Source organism: Silene latifolia, chromosome X (assembly GCF_048544455.1).
Source record: "Silene latifolia isolate original U9 population chromosome X, ASM4854445v1, whole genome shotgun sequence".
Classification (NCBI taxonomy): Eukaryota; Viridiplantae; Streptophyta; class Magnoliopsida; order Caryophyllales; family Caryophyllaceae; genus Silene; species Silene latifolia.
This window is the reverse complement of record NC_133537.1, coordinates 339,584,577-339,601,010: the sequence shown is the minus strand read 5'-3', so window position 1 is coordinate 339,601,010 and position 16,434 is coordinate 339,584,577. Positions and strand designations below refer to the sequence as shown.

General features: G+C 35.1%; 1 protein-coding gene across 1 annotated transcript; it reads left to right on the top strand.

The window, feature by feature from the left end:
• The first annotated feature begins 14,105 nt into the window (after nucleotides 1-14,105).
• LOC141619352 (uncharacterized) lies at nucleotides 14,106-16,369 on the top strand. Its single transcript, XM_074436375.1, has 2 exons — nucleotides 14,106-14,366; nucleotides 15,911-16,369. Exons 1-2 carry the CDS (start codon nucleotides 14,183-14,185, stop codon nucleotides 16,102-16,104), a joined length of 378 nt encoding a protein of 125 aa, XP_074292476.1. The 5' UTR covers nucleotides 14,106-14,182; the 3' UTR covers nucleotides 16,105-16,369.
• The last annotated feature ends 65 nt before the right edge of the window (nucleotides 16,370-16,434 follow it).

The following is a 16,434-nucleotide window of genomic DNA, read 5'->3' as shown; positions in this document are numbered from 1 at the left end:
TATATAATACAGAGTCGACGAGATACTAGAATGCATTTGTTCTGCTGATGATCAAACACTGCAATCTTCAATTGAATTCCCGAGGAATTTGAAATCCTCTAACTGCTTGAAATCCAACCATAGCTTAACCCAAATCTTGGCTTCATAATAGCTAACGTCGTCCTCATTCCCGGCAGTGACGGTCTCCATAGTAATGTAGTACATGGTACCTGCAACCGATTGTTCCTTTACAGGGCCGTCCCAAGAAAAGTGGAGGCCCGGTGCAAAATATATGAGGCAAATTTACAAAATCAAAAATCAAATAACTTTTCCATAAAATATAAATATAAACTACAAGTATTTAACGATTGTAGTTTTTTAAGCGAATTTTAGTACTGTTGTCGCGATGGTACATGAATTAAAAACCGATAAAACAAAGGCCTCTAATCTTTGACTCTTTGTCCTTCCTCCAATAGTTGCAGAACAATATTGAGAATTCTTAAAGCAAATAAACCATAAAACGATAATATGAAAGAAAATAAGACATTATCACTCATAAGAGAACAATTAATTAAAATTAAGAAGAAATATTACCTAATTCGATTGCAAATCTCGGATTTTTATAGACAATTAAAACCGACTAATATTGCAAAGTTTGATTCCAATCTCTCTAATTGTGAATTTGAAATGATTTATGAGGAATTGATTTGGAATAATATTTAAGGATTATAAAAGTAATGATAAATAACGGAAGATTAAAAAGGCAATTTCAATTTTTTTGGCAAGAGAATTAATTACTCCCTATTTGGGGAAGGAATTGAAGAAGATTGTAAATTTGGATAGTCACAAGATACGGCGAGACTTCTGTTTTACTTATTGCTTTTAGGTTTTTTTTTTTCAATTATATGGATTGCTAAGATTTGGGCCCCAAAATTTTTGAGGCCCAGTGCCAGTGCACATAGTGCGCCATAGGCTAGACGGGCCTGTTCCTTTACCTTTACCACCTTCTTCAACTCTAACATCGCGTTCTGCATAAATTATCTAATTATTTCGTGTCTTTTTTAGGCATGCAATGAAATGTTTATTGACGCTAAAAAAAATGCATGCAACAATAAAGTAACTATTTAACATATTCAATTCCTGAACTACTACTTTCCAAAAAAAAAAAGAAAAAATTTCCTGAACTACTCAAAATTGACTATAAACCTAAACAGAGTCAATAAAACTCGACTCATTAACAACCCTACGCGAAGCAAAATGGATAAATGCGCGAGAGTTACCTCCTTAGTGTTGTGTTCCTCAATAGCAAACTTGGCAAGGTTAAGGATCTCCAAGCTATTCTGCGAGCCAACATTATCGGTGACACCTCCTACCAAATTAGCCATTTTTTCGCCTTAATTAATCGCTACTTAAAGTTTTTTACGTCGAATTGGCTGTTAATTACTAATAGTTTTGTAGTTTTTTGTATGATATAAAAGCTAGCATTTGTACGTCCTTTTATAGACATGCATGAAGTTTTATTATATTGAAAAAAAAATAAGAATAATTAAAGTCATATTCGGCGGATCATTATTTGCGGATACGAGTTGGAATTAAAATGTCGTTTTTATAGTATCGTATCATTAAAGTTAATTGACATTTGACAAGCCTCGTGTGATGTCTGACTTTTACTACTAACGTATATTGGCCAATGCCCGACTAACGTCGATTCATTTGTTTACTTTTAATATCGTTCACAAAGAATAAAAAAATAAATAATTAATTGAGACGGAGGAAATATGACTATCACTAGACCACCTATTAAAGATTCAATCTAACTAATTTCTTATTACTTACATAACTTGAATTATATGATATTTTCCACCTGTAAAATGTAGCGAATGAAGGAAATTTAGACCATTTCAGTCAATTAACGAGTTTACTACCTAAAATTACAATGTGGTCAAAATTGCGGTTGATTTAATATAACGACCCGACTTTTAATTTTAAACTATTTTTTTAGTTTTGTTATTTTTATCACTAGTTGGGTGGCCGCGACCTAACGGTCGCGGTATCCTATGACGTTACTTTGACGTTTATCTCCGAGATTGTGAATGTAATTGTCTAATCTTTATAATTAACTTGGGTAGAATTTAACATATGGCCTATCTTGTATAAACAATTACTCAATTTTCCCATTTAATAGATCCCTGCATTTTTCTTAATTTTTCCCTCCAAAATCTCCCCAATTTCCCTCCAAAAAGTCCAAATTTCTTTCTACACTTATTTATTAATTCTCTTTATATTGTACTCCTTTCTGACATTCTGTCAGTTCCATTGTAATTTACGAGAATGGATCCTCTACATTTCTTTCTCTCCATTTCCCCTCCATTTCCTCTCTTAAACTTATTTAACAATATTTTTCCTCCAAAACCTCATTATCCCTTTTTTTTTACTCATAAATTTTGAGTCGTTGGATGATGCCAGAATTCGATCTGGACCACCGAAAGGAAATGGCCTCTCCATTTCTTTTTAGGAAATGGAGAGAAACTTTCCTCGTAATTTACGTTTCCCTTGCTTTTGCGCGCCCTTTCTCTCTCCTTCATTTGATTTGGTTATGTCGTCTTCATCCTCTTGGAAAAATTCACCATTAGATGGTTTTAAATTTATGAATCAAAGGTGCCTAAAATGTGGGAATAATGCAATTATTAAGATTTCTGGTTCCGTTAACAACCCTACAAAGCCATATTTCAAACACAAATGCTTAGATTGTAACGAATTTGTAATGTGGTTGTCTGAAGATCACATCACAATCAACAATATTTTCAAACTCGCTGCGTACGGGTTGCTGAAGATGAATTTTCTAGGACGGTGGGTCTAACTATTGAAAATATTTTGCAGATGAAGAAGTTGTTTGCCGATTCCGCTGTAGCTGTGAAATTCTTCATGAAATGTATTACTTTCATGTTGTTAATCGTTGTTGTATTGTTTGTACTGAAGTAATAAATAGTTCAAATAAATTGATTGCAAAAAACATTGCTTTCATTCTGATTAACCTATGCATGTTTTTCATTGTCCTTCGTTCAGGCATCGAACGAAAACATCATTTCTAACCAGTTACGGTCCAACTTAAATTAAAAGCATTAACCAAACATCTGATATTTTCGCGCACTTGTATCCATCGGTACTATGCTACTTCATATGTTTTGGAACCGGTGCTTGCTGAACATGTTATGGCCATGGTAGATTGTGATGTTGCACCGGCTACGTTAGTATATGGTTTCTTTTTTTGAGGGAGGCTATTGCCGGTTCCTTCTTGATGCATCTCATATAATCCTTTGGAGTGTCTTAACCATATGAAAGCGGAGACGTTGCTGTATCCACGATTTCTAGATTTTCCATCGAAATTTGATTAACACCATGGATACATGCCTATAAGAAATGGTTAAACTGATGTACTTGTTCAAAAACTGGAAAAAGGGAATTGCATTAGTAACTTGTCGGACACCAACTGACATACCTCATGCGAGCGTGAGCCAAGATAAACATAGAAGTCACCATGTCATACTCACCATCGTCACCCCCTCTGCGGGGCCTACTCCCGATCCCGTCATACTAAAAGTCACCATGTCATACTAAAAGAAGGAAAGTAAGTAAATGGTAGTAGATGTTAAGATTTATTTAAGGAAAGTTGCTCTAGGTAGATGTGAGGTAGTAGAATTAGTAAGGTTAGGTGCTTTGGCGAGGGAAGGAATAACGGAACACTGTTGTTAGCAAGGATATATCTCACATGCTAAGTCAGTCCCAAACAACGCACGAAACCCAGGTCTTCCAGTTCTTTTGGCACTCGGAAACCGGTCGCCCTCTACGTGTGCACCAAACGTGGAAATAAGGGTTCATCGTAACTTGTAGCGTAAAGGATAGGAAAGTAGTAAACTCTCAGATTTATTTCACAGGCTAAATCGGTTCCGAACTACACACCAATCGTAGATGTAGGCCACAAGAAATCATTCGGGTTCATCCCAAAGTCTGAAACTACTACTGGGCTACTGGCTTGTAATTTTGTAAATAGCAAGTTCAAGGACTAACAATGGTCACAGTTGGCGGTTAACACACATTGCAAAGTGCAATACCCATATGGGGTGAAGTTATCAAACAGGAATAGGAAAAGAAGATGCTTATTATAAAGTACAACACCAACAATGCTTCCATTATTTCAGTAGACCACAAATTTCTTCTAAGGTATGACATTGGAGTGATTTAGCCCCAATACTTATACATAAAGTGAAATTTGGCCCCAATTCAAATTGTATCTAATATCTCCCTTGAAATCAATATCTGATAAGTAGCATTTTAGTCGTATTTTACCCGTACTTTAACTCTTATTCAACTCGATTTTGTGTGCGTTAAATGACATAATAGATCATTTATTTACTAATTTAATAATTAGTCATCTTAGTCATATTTAATAATTAGTCGGGTTTTATATCATATTAGCATTATTACTATTATTACTTTTATTTAATTAAATATAATTTGTAGCTGAGACGTATAATAAAGTGGAGATTTGAGCAAGTGAAACGAGACGGAATCAAGACGGGTCAAAGGAAATAAAATAAATAAGCATTTCAAGTCAACCCTTGACCTTTGGAAACAAAATCACACTCTCTTTCCCTGCTTCTTCGTTTCCTGCAATTTCAATACCACCATTTCAAAGACCCTTCATCATCTCGCTCCGCCCCGCATCACCAACAACCCAACCTCCTCCATTAAAGTTCTATTTTCCCCAAAATCAGACTCCAAATTTCCCTTACCAATCAAACTATAATCACCCATATCAACTCACCATTCTTTCAATTCACCATTACCAATCAACATTAAAATACCACTAAATTCTCAACTCGACATCGACCCTCAGTGCACCACGTCCTCAATTCAAGCGGGCCCGACTCGGCTGCAGCTCCATACCATCGCAAGACCACGCTCGAGCTGCAATGGCTCTTTCCCACCGTTCAATCAACACCATCAACCTCCATTTCCGTCACAAATCGCACCATTGCATCGCATCGCCCACCTTCACCTCCATCGTCATTGCCCATCAACCTCCATCACCCTCCGTGCTCACCATCATCAATCCACCATTCACCACCATTAAACCCGAGTCCAATTCAATCACCATCGCACCTGCTCCTCCCTCAAACTCGCACCCCGCATCGCATCACCACAACCACGACAATTGCATCTCCACTTTCGCCGAAAACCCGTCATCTACCTCGCTCTCACCACAATTGAGCAAGAAACCCGTCACCCGCGTCAACAACGTCGACAGCCACCAATTCAATCCATCTCATTCACCAATCAACCCGTTCACCACCATGTCTAACCTAATCTCCTTCCCACGACAACTACAACAAGCAAGCACTGGTAACAACCCACATCAACAACCCGCATCAATTCGATCCACCACCGCGATGCTCACCATTCACAACAACCAAGAACCACGACTCATTTCCATCATCATGATTCATCATCAAAATTGGAAACAATTGTTTCCCAGACGGCCCACCGCTCCCAACCCGCAACAATTCTCAAGATGGCTCTCACCGGTCAACCGTCTCTGACGACACCCTCAACCTACTCTAAATCCTATCAATTTCACCTCAAGTTTACAACGGGTTTTGTGCCTGGGTGAGCCTACCGAGACCCATGTTGTTCTTTGCGTTTTTGTGTGTTGTCGACAACGAATAATTTGAGCGGCCGAGATGAGATTAAGAGAAAATTTGGGCTTTGAGATGATGCACAATATATAAGTGAGTGGTCGAGATTGAACACCATCCATTAGGGAGTGGCTAGGATTAAACATCAATACTATTGCTAAGGACTATTCATAGTGCAACACTATTCATAAGAACAATTTTAGTGAAGTTGTTACATTTTAAAGAAATCTCTATTATTAGCAACCTGACACAACATCCGTGCATTTGATCTCAAATCATTTGATTCGCCAGCATCTATGTATATTCCATCAAATCTGAATACTCCACCATCATTCATCTCCGCTCAAACTTATTGAGCCATCGTTGATCACGAGGACCAACAAACTCTTATACATTAAACAATATACGGAGTATCATATATATCACATGGCTTATACATTAAACAATATGGAGTATAATATATATCTACTTATGCTCTAAGAATTTGGATGGAATATTTTAGTTTAGCAGCCCACTAACCCTATTAAAAACCATTAATCACATGATAAAGAAACGAAGTAGTGCAACAAACAATTACCAACAAACTCACTTTGGAACCCATATGGCCATATAACTCCTTTTTTTGCTACTTTACTGCCAAACTTCATCAACCTAATAACCCCCAAATCAGTCACACAAAAACCATAAACATTTAAAAGAACAACCCTAAAATTTAACAACCCCTTAGAAAACCTCCAAAATCAGACACCCAAAAAAGGAACCATTCAAATAAACAACTCAAAAATTGAACTAAACTACCTAAAAAGAAACCAAACCAAGCTGATCATACCTCAGGATTTCAGAGTCGATTGACGACATTGTTGAGTTGCTTTAAATCCGGCAGTTCACTGTGGCCACTTGATTGATTGAGTAAACGGAAGATGAAATAATTGACAGGTGAAATAAAGGAAAAGTGAAGATGAGATGAGAATGAAATTTGGACTGCACCATGATATTTTGATTTCATTTAGAAAATTTGGACTCATTCAACAAACATAAGAGCAGATTCGATTAGCGATTGTTGAATGAGAGCGAGTTTATCAGTAAATTATCTGAGAAAGTGAGGTGGAAATTTGTGAGAAATGGTGGTATAATGCTTGTGAAATAGAGAGCAAGGCAACGAATAATTTGAGCGGCTGAGATGAGATTAAGAGAGAATTTGGACGGCTGAGATGATGCACAATATATAAGTGAGTGGCTGAGATTGAGCACCATCCATTAGGGAGTGGCTAGGATTGAACATGAATACTATTGCTAAGGACTATTCATAGTGCAACACTATTCATAAGAACAATTTTAGTGAAGTTCTCACATTTTAAAGGAGAAGGAATAATATTGTGTCTCTGTTGATAATTGCGAAAAACGAATTTTATGGCGCACCTAATAATCTCAAATTCTCAATCATTCCTCTTCTATTGTTTAAAGTTTTTTTTAGCCAGATGCTCTCATAACTCATAAGTACTTGACCAAAATTAAACACTAATTCTCATTTCAGACGGGTTATTTCTTCTAAAGCTTTCAAACGGTCACATATTTATGATAGTATATTACTACTATTTAGCTGTAAATGGGTTTCGTATACCTGTCTGAAACCTACTGACGAAAATGACCGTCTAGTCTAAATGGAGATCATCTGAAAATTAAATGGGATAATTTCGAAGAATGAGATTCCAAGGTCAACGTGTTTTATAATTTGGTAAAACCGTTGCATGAGTTGAGTCAAGGTCGTATAATTAGCGTAAGAAGATATACGGTGCGTTGCACAAAGGGTGCAAAGTTATGGGCCTAGTGGGCCTAGTGGGCATTACATACTTGAGATTATTACCTGTAAATCTGTAATGGATCAATTTCTTGGTTAATTCCAGAGTTTATCTACACATTATTTCTAGATGCCATGCAAAATTGTCGTCAAAGAAAACTAATAACGACTACTTTCAAAAATCAAAATCACGCAATGTTGTCAAAATCGGGATTCTACTTTGGATCGATGGGGAGGGTAGGATCGAATCGGTAGAATCGGATCGTAGAATCGCAAGATTCTAAAAATTCACTAAATATAATTTTTTATTTGGTAAAAACATGTAATTGAAAATTAAAACACTTATTTATTAATATTTATGCATAAAATATTGGTAAGTAATGATTTTAGTGTCATTGTATGAACACGTTTCTACAACTTACACGAAATTTGAGTTTACGGTGTCATTATATAAAAATTAAAAATATATATTAATTTTTTGTATTATGGAATTGGATCATAGGATCGTAAAATCGTAGGATCGTATTATGATCACATCTCGAGAAATTTTCAAATTAACAGGATCGTAAGATTCTACAACTATGATGAAATCGTAGGATCCAGATCGGTCAAGGATTTTTGGATCGTAAAATCATAGAATCGTTGGATCAAATCATGATTCTGACAACAATGAAATCACGCAAACAAAAGTACAAATACTTTATCCTAATTTTATGTCCCATTTTAAATATTTATTATTCAATTAGAAATGCAAAATTACATATAATAATGATAGGAATTCGCACTTCTATAATTCTATCAGGTTTGCATTTGATAAATCCATGAGCATATGTATATTATGATGTATGATAGGCTGCTAATCACGTCTAAAAAGTTTTTAACTCTTTTTTTAACAGGATGACATACTCGAAGTCTTCTGAAAAACTGTCACACAACATAAAAACACACCAAGAGCTAACAATTAGAAAAAAGATAAAGAAAAAGGACAAAAAGAAAAAAGTAGACGTGCTACGTCTTATAATAGAGGTCTTAGAGCAACTCCAATGGCAAGCTACAACATCGTGTAGCTTGCATTTCCACATCACTTTTCTAAGCAACATAGCTTTCGAGCTACATCCTCCTCCAATGGTAAACTACAATACATTGTAACTTACAATGCCCCACATGACAATAAATATTACTCCGTATATTTTAAATTTTTTATTTATTTTTAAATTAATTATTTTTTCAATTTAAATGTCAAGCCATGTAGCTTGGTAGAGGCCGTAGAGCTACAATGGCTTACAAGCAGCCTCATATTTCTCGTCTTCAATGGTGAGCATACCGCTTGACAATTTTTAATAATTGCAAGCAAGTCCCTAAATGTAACCATTGGAGTTGCTCTTAGAGCATCTCCAATGGACAGCTACAACACGTTGTAGCTTGATTTGCCAATACGGTTTTTTAAGTTATTTTGCTCTTCAACTACATACTGCTCCAATGGTTGGCTACAACACTTTCTAACTTTATGGGTCCTACAATAGAATTTTCCTCCAATTATAAATTTTACTTTTTATTTTTTAAAATCAAGCTACATGCTTGGTAGAGCTACAATGCTCATAAGCTACATCAATATTTCCTCACTCCAATGGTAAGCTACTTGCTTGCTATTTTATAAAAATTGCAAGCAAGTCCCTAGAGCAAACCATTGGAGATGCTCTTACAATAAGATTATCGTGAGATCGTCTCGAAAAATCGGCCCATAACTTCCAAACTTGCATGTGTTCACCCATTGGACTCTTAATCTAGATTTATGACCGTCCAGTAAGATAGCCCAATATCCCCAACAATTTACTTCACACGAAACACACTTTTGGGCCAGTTTCCTATCACTCCAACCCAAACCAAATGTATTATTACTCCTTTCCGTCCATACCAAACCGTAACCCGTATATGTAGGGCTGAGCGTAGGTTCAAAGCCGGATCAGACCGGACCGAACCGAACCAAAGACCGAAAATATAAATTTTGTGGACCGAATACCGGACCTGAAACTTTCGGTCCTGGATCAGACCAAACCCGAATTTTTCTATCTGATCCGGTCTTAGGCCGAATGGACCTAAAATTAAGATTTTTTGCTATTTTATTCGATTAATAGATTTTAATTTCAATAAATCAATTTAATTAGTTATTTGAAATAAGATTAACTTAATTAATTACAATTATTAGTTTATAATAATTTTAGGTGTAAAATATTAAATTCTCTTACCAAGTTTCAAAGATTGATCTTAATAAAAACCATTAAGTATCGGTCCAGGCCTAAATTTACTGGTTTACTCGTATTAGAAGTTATATAAGATTAGGAAAGTGATATTATTAGGTTAAGATAATAAGAGATTTAATAAGTTTTAGTTTTTAAATCACGGTAAAGGTAGACACTATAAATAAGGACTTATGTAATCATATTACAACATCAATAATATCGACTCTATAAGAAACATCTCTCGACTCCCGTCTAAAAAGACAATTAAATTGGTGCGTGTAATTTAGCAATTATGTAAAAATATTATTAAGAAGCTAGATAGATAGATAAAATAATGGCAACACCAAGAGTAAACATGGATGGATTCCTCAAACAAAAGAAGAAGGGTAATTCCGTAATTTCAAAGTCCAAAGGTCGCGTAAACAAGAAGACGGCTCCTTACTCGTCTGCAAAACGATCCAACGTCGTTCAACCTCCTTCTAAATCATCTTCATTACGTATACTTTTTTTTTAAATCCTCTTTTTTCTTAATTTATTTTATTATCGCTTTGTCATAATTTATGTACTTCGTTTTGTTCAATTTGATTGTATATGTTTTTCAAAATCTTCTGCACCGAACCACTTCGTTGTTCAATTTGATTGTATATGTTTTTCAAAATCTTCAGCACAGAACCGCGGAAAGGAGGGAGTAATAATATGCTTTGGGAAAAAAAAAACCACGCATCTTATGTATTATATTAGACTTTTTTTGGTAATTGAGCTTGCGTGTATTTTTCCTAAACTCTTAAAGTTTATAATAAGTTACGTTATAATTTTTTAACGTTAGAACTCAAAATTAACTGAATTTATAAGTATAATTTTTGAGTTTTATTGTACTGTAATTTTTTTAGCTTAATGGTTAAGTGAACGAGTTCATAAACTTTATAATAGCTCATAGTCATTGAACAAAACTAGAAAAATTTAATACGAGTATAAAACTCAGAAATTAAACAATCAGTTGTACTATAACTAATTTTGTATAAATAATCTAACTGTTTTTTTATTTTTATTTTGTTTATTAATCTATTTTATTCGCTTTCTCGTAATACGTTGTACATTACAATTCTTATAGTATTGGCTTGCTATCATTGTATCCTTGTGACATTGGTGATATTTACTTTGACAGCGGACTATGATACAAACGAGGAGATGCTGAGGCAATTCGACTTGAATTCGACTTATGGACCATGCCTTGGCATGTCTCGAATCGAACGGTGGAATCGTGCAAAGAAATTTGGATTGAACCCTCCGGAAGAGATTGAAATCTTGTTGAAATCAGGCGAGGTTCAGACCGAATGCTTGTGGCATGGCCGCAAGGTAGTGTCTTAGACTTTTAAGTTTTTCGAGAGACGGTCTCTTTAAGATTACCGAGAGATTATTTTACAATTAAAAAAAATGGTAATGTAGATTATAAAATAAGTACAATTTATGATCAATGTTAGATTGAGTACGCGTATTTTGTAATGGGTGGTGCTCATTCATGGACGAGTTTTACTCTTTCATGGACGGAAATGACTATTTTACCCCTTTTATTTCAACTTTCAAATTTTCAATTTTCTCTCTCTATATTCAATTCTCCAATTCAATTCCACCGGCCGGCTCCCTCTCCCACTCCTGCTACCACCTCGCCACTGCCCTTCCCGGCCTCAGCTTACCGCCAACCACCACCCACCACACTAATGTCCGATCACCGCTGCTCCTTACTCGCCTCTAACTCCAATCACCCCCACCCTTCAATCATCATCGACAACCGTCAATTGAATGATTCCAAGTTGTCATTTAATTACATTTGTGTTGTTATGTAAACATAGGTCTTGGCATAGTTAGACCTTTAATTATCCGATTGTTGCCTTTCTGCCTGGGATTAGTGCCCATCTTCATAATTATAATTATCCCTTTTAATTATTTGCATAATTGATGATTCAAGTAACAAATAATGCAGTAACGTAAAGTATGTCGACTGATTTCGGTTCGATAATCTTAATCCGGTTAATTTGAGTGAATAAGGTATGTAAGATTACTGTATTCAATTACCGAACTCCGACAAGTGTTTAAACAAACCCTAATTTAGTTAGAGTAAATCAATTTCTTAATTTGATGATATAATTCATAAAACTAAGAATTAGAATTATGACCTGATCGATACGAGAGTCAGCATCCATAATTGTGTATAGAATTTAATTAATTTTGTGAGGGAGACAATTAAAGAGATTTAGAGAGAATTAAGCAAAGGGCATAGTATGGAAAAATAATGAAAAAAAGTACATAAATGAGTAAAACCCGTACATGAATGAGCAACTACGTTTGTAATTAGGTAGAAATTAAAGTGTTTCTTTTGGCCACGATCAATAACAATACATATCCAAAAAAAAACATATAAAGGCTAACTTTTGGCTTCTTTTTTTACTCCATGCTCTGATTGTCTTCCTGTTGTCGCTCTTTTAATAGTTTACCATTGTTCTCTTTATTTTTTCAACGTATTTTAGCTGATTTTAGCTGAGTCAATTTCGTATATGAAGAGCAAGAAGAAAATCGGTGCCTTATCTTATAAAATACGGAATATCCATTTTAAACAAAAAATTGTGTTATTTGAAATACAATACAATCTATATACACAAATTCTCATTGAAGACATGACATATCCGTCACAAGCTGAAGACGGATACCATTTTACCTCACAATGTACGATCTATATAAGCCCGAAGTTATGGGCGTAGCCGCGTAGGCCGCCTAGTGGACCTAGTGGGTAGCCGGTAGTGCACTAGTGCATTTTTTTGGTACATAAAACTATAAAAAGTTTAGGTTTAAGGGTAGGGTTTACCCAGCTTAAGGTCAGGGGTCTCTTTAAGGACTTATAATGATATTTACAATCATCAACTAACAGGACTATATTTTAACTCAACGGAAATCGAACCATTAACTTCACGGCCAGACGATAGTTAATTATTACCGGTAACTGTAATGATCAATTCTTGGTTAATTATCCCCCCATTATTTCTTGATGGCATGCAAAATTGTCCAAAAAAATTAGCCACGGCTTACATTCAAGCATGTAAAGAATGTATCAAATACGACTTAGGGATGATAATTTTACCCGTACTCGCTAAATATCTACTTATCACCTGATTTAAATATATTGACAAAAACTCGAAATAAATTGAGGTTGGATGAAGCTAAATCCAACCCGTCACACGTTGTTCTTTTCCTGAAAAAGATAAAACTTAAGATTACTCAAATCAATATATGCAGTATTACTCACGTTTCAAGATCACTAAAGTTCTTATTCTATTATTAGTTCACCTTAATACTTTTAGGGTGAATAAAATTCAATACTTTTTTAAAATTATAAACATAATTAAGTGTAATTCGCTTATCAACTGATCCATCTGTCCCATCTGCGGATTGATGGACTGGATGAAGTTTAATGTGATGGATGGATGATTGCAAACCTACTACATACACAGACCGTTTTGGTCTCACCTAAAAGCCCACACCAAAAACAAATGTAAACATTTTGCTCAATAGGGACTAGGGAGTACTCCCTTTATTCAACTCCGCTTTGCAAGTTTGCTTTTTGCACGAGTATTAAGGAGCGAATTAAAAAAACTATTAAAAGTACATAGGGAAAGAGAATGGAGAGGTTATAAATATTTAAAAAAAATATAAAGGTGGGGTTTTATGGTGGATTAGTGTGGGGTATGGATGACATTTTTTTGTAAATATAGATTTTCAATAAGGATAGAATAATAATTTTCTTAGCCAAATAAGGAAACATGTAAAGCGGAGTTGAATGGACGAAAAAGAAATACTTGCAAACTGGAGTTAAATGGAGGGAGTAGTATTTAGGACAAAGCCCGATAATTAAGGAACAAAACGTGGGGTAGCTACACCCAAAAGATCTACTAGTCTAAAATTCGCGAAACCATTATTCTTCTCTTATGTTAATAATAATGTCACAAATTCTTATAAAAAAGGATCACACGAAAAGCGAGTTTAGTAGAATTACTACCTCTCGGGCTCCCACACGAAAATCATTTAGTTAAATCGGGTTGGGGTCGAGCCGGATCATTTTTTGATTTAACAGAATTCAAGTTATGTAAAGTCAATTCGAAATTAAGTCATTTTCAGTTAAATTATTATCAAGTTATTTATGTTAATAAACGGCGTACGATAATAAACATTCAAGCCGGGTCATATTAATCGGGCCAATTTGAATTACAGGTCAATTTCGTGTCCTCTGAATTGGGTTATTCGAATCAGGTCAATCCACCACCTCAATCAGTCCACCAAAAATATCCTTTTAGGCCCAAACAAGTCCAATAACCCGTATTACAAAATGATAATCTCACACCCAACAATCGTCCAAAGAAAGTTTCCAGAATTTTCAAAATTTAAAAATTAACAGAAATCTAGAGAGAGAAACCAAAGAAATGGCGACACCAAGAGTGAACATGAAAGGATATTTCAAGCAACAGAAGAAGGGTAATTCCGTCATTTCAAAGTCAAAAGGCGGCGTAAACAAGAAGACTCCTCCTTCTCACTCTGCTTCCTTACGATCCGACGTCGTTCAACCTCCTGCTCTCCTCTCTCACCACGGTTCTCCTGATCTTCAACGTATACTTTTTTAATTCCTCTTTTTAATCATTTTTATTAATTTAATTTATTATCGTTTTGTCGTAGTTTAGTAAGTTTACGTACTTCGTCTGTTTCATTTGATTGTATACGTTTTTTAAAATCTCCGTCGCGGAACGGAGTGAGGAATAGTATACTTCTTGATTAATTTTGATTAATTCTTGTTATTATCGATTTGTTTTAATTTACGTACTTCGTCTGTTCCATTCGATTGTATACGATTATTCAAAATGTTGTTTTCGGAAGGGAAGAAAGTAGTATTTAGGTTGTTAGTAGGAATAACAGATTGATGAGGAAATGTTAGGGTTTTTTGAATTGATTGACGGTTTGATTGATTGATTTTAAAGTAGTTAATTGTAAAATGTACATCAAATGTTAGTGTAATCTCTCTTATGTTTGTTAATTAGAGAAATTTGGTGATATTTCGGAAAATTGTGGTTATTTTTTCGTTATTGTGTATACTGAGATGAAATTAGGGTTCGTAATTAATTGAAACTGATAATTGATAATTTGTCGACACACTTGTGCGGAATTTGTGCTGGTGAAGGTTGTGGTTTAGTTGAGGTTCTTAATTTTGTGTGGTGGTGCATACTGAAATGAAACTAGAGTTCTTAATGCGTCGCATTGTGGTCTGTGGTGGTGAAATGAAATTAGATTGTTCCAGTATCCCAATCAGTTTCAATGTTGAGATAAACTCTGATTCATAATTTTTAATTTGTTGAAATTTGTATGATTAATCGATTAACCGTGAAATTTGTATTGGTGAATGTTGTGATTAACTTGAGGTTCTTAATTCGTTGAGATTGTTCCAGTTTCTCAATCAGCTTTGAGCTTCTGTGGTGGTGAATGTTGAGATTAACTTTGATTCGTAGTCGTATCTGTTAATTTGTTGACACTCTTATGACTAATGATTAGTCGTTTAGCTGTGGAATTTAGATTTTATGGGGGTGCAGACTGAGATGATATTAGGGTTCTTAATTCGATGAAATTGTTCCAGTTCTCAATCAGCTTTAAGCTTATCAAGGATTCGTAATTGTTATTCTGCTTGATTGATTAGCTGTGAAATTTGTGTTGGTGAATGTTGTGGTTATCTCGAGTTCCTAATTTTTTTTTTGTGGTGGTGCACTGGTGCATATTGAGATGAATTAGGGTTTTAATTTGTCAAATTTGTTTTAGTTTGATTTGTGATCATCAATTTATCAAAACTTTATACGATTACTTAATTAGCGGTGGAGTTTGTGTTGGTGAATGTTGTGGTTAACTTACGGTTTATAATTTTTTGTGTTGGTGCATACTTGGATGAAATTAGGGTTCTTAATATGTCGAGATTGTTCTAGTATCTCAATCAGATTTGAGCTTCTGTGGAGGTGATTATTAGACTAACTTTGATTCGGAATTGTTTGTTAAATTCGGAATTGTTAGTTTGTTAAGGACGAGATTTACTTTTATTGAGACGAAATTGTTGTACTCTTATGAAATTTCGTTGTGATCGTGGGACATTGATTTCGTAATGTTTACTTTGACAGAGGACTATGATGAAAATGAGGTGGTGCTCAGGCAATTTGACTTGAACATGGCGTATGGACCGTGCACCGGCATTCCTAGGCTTGATCGATGGAATCGTGCTAAGCAATGGGGACTGAACCCTCCGAAAGAGGTTCAAGTCTTGTTGGTACCAGGCAAGGTTCAGAATGAAAGCTTGTGGGATGGTCGAGTTTAGACGTTCAAGAATGGCTACCGAGATCCTGAACAACATTTTGGCTCCTTTTTAGACTTCATGTTCAGATCGTCTTGCTGTTGTCGCTTTTTTTTAGTTGTTTATCACTTCATCGGTGATATAAGTTAGAAAGATTAAGTAGATTGTCCGCGTCTTCTGCTTCTGTACTAGTTGAATCTCTGTAAATTTCAGCTACTATCGACTGCTATCTCTGTAATGTTAAACACGAAACTGAAGTTAATTTCACTGCAGTTTTCTAGTTGATCTTTACCGAATTTCTTAGTTTTTGATGATCGTGTGGGGGAATAATTACTCGTATCCTTCAAGTATAGA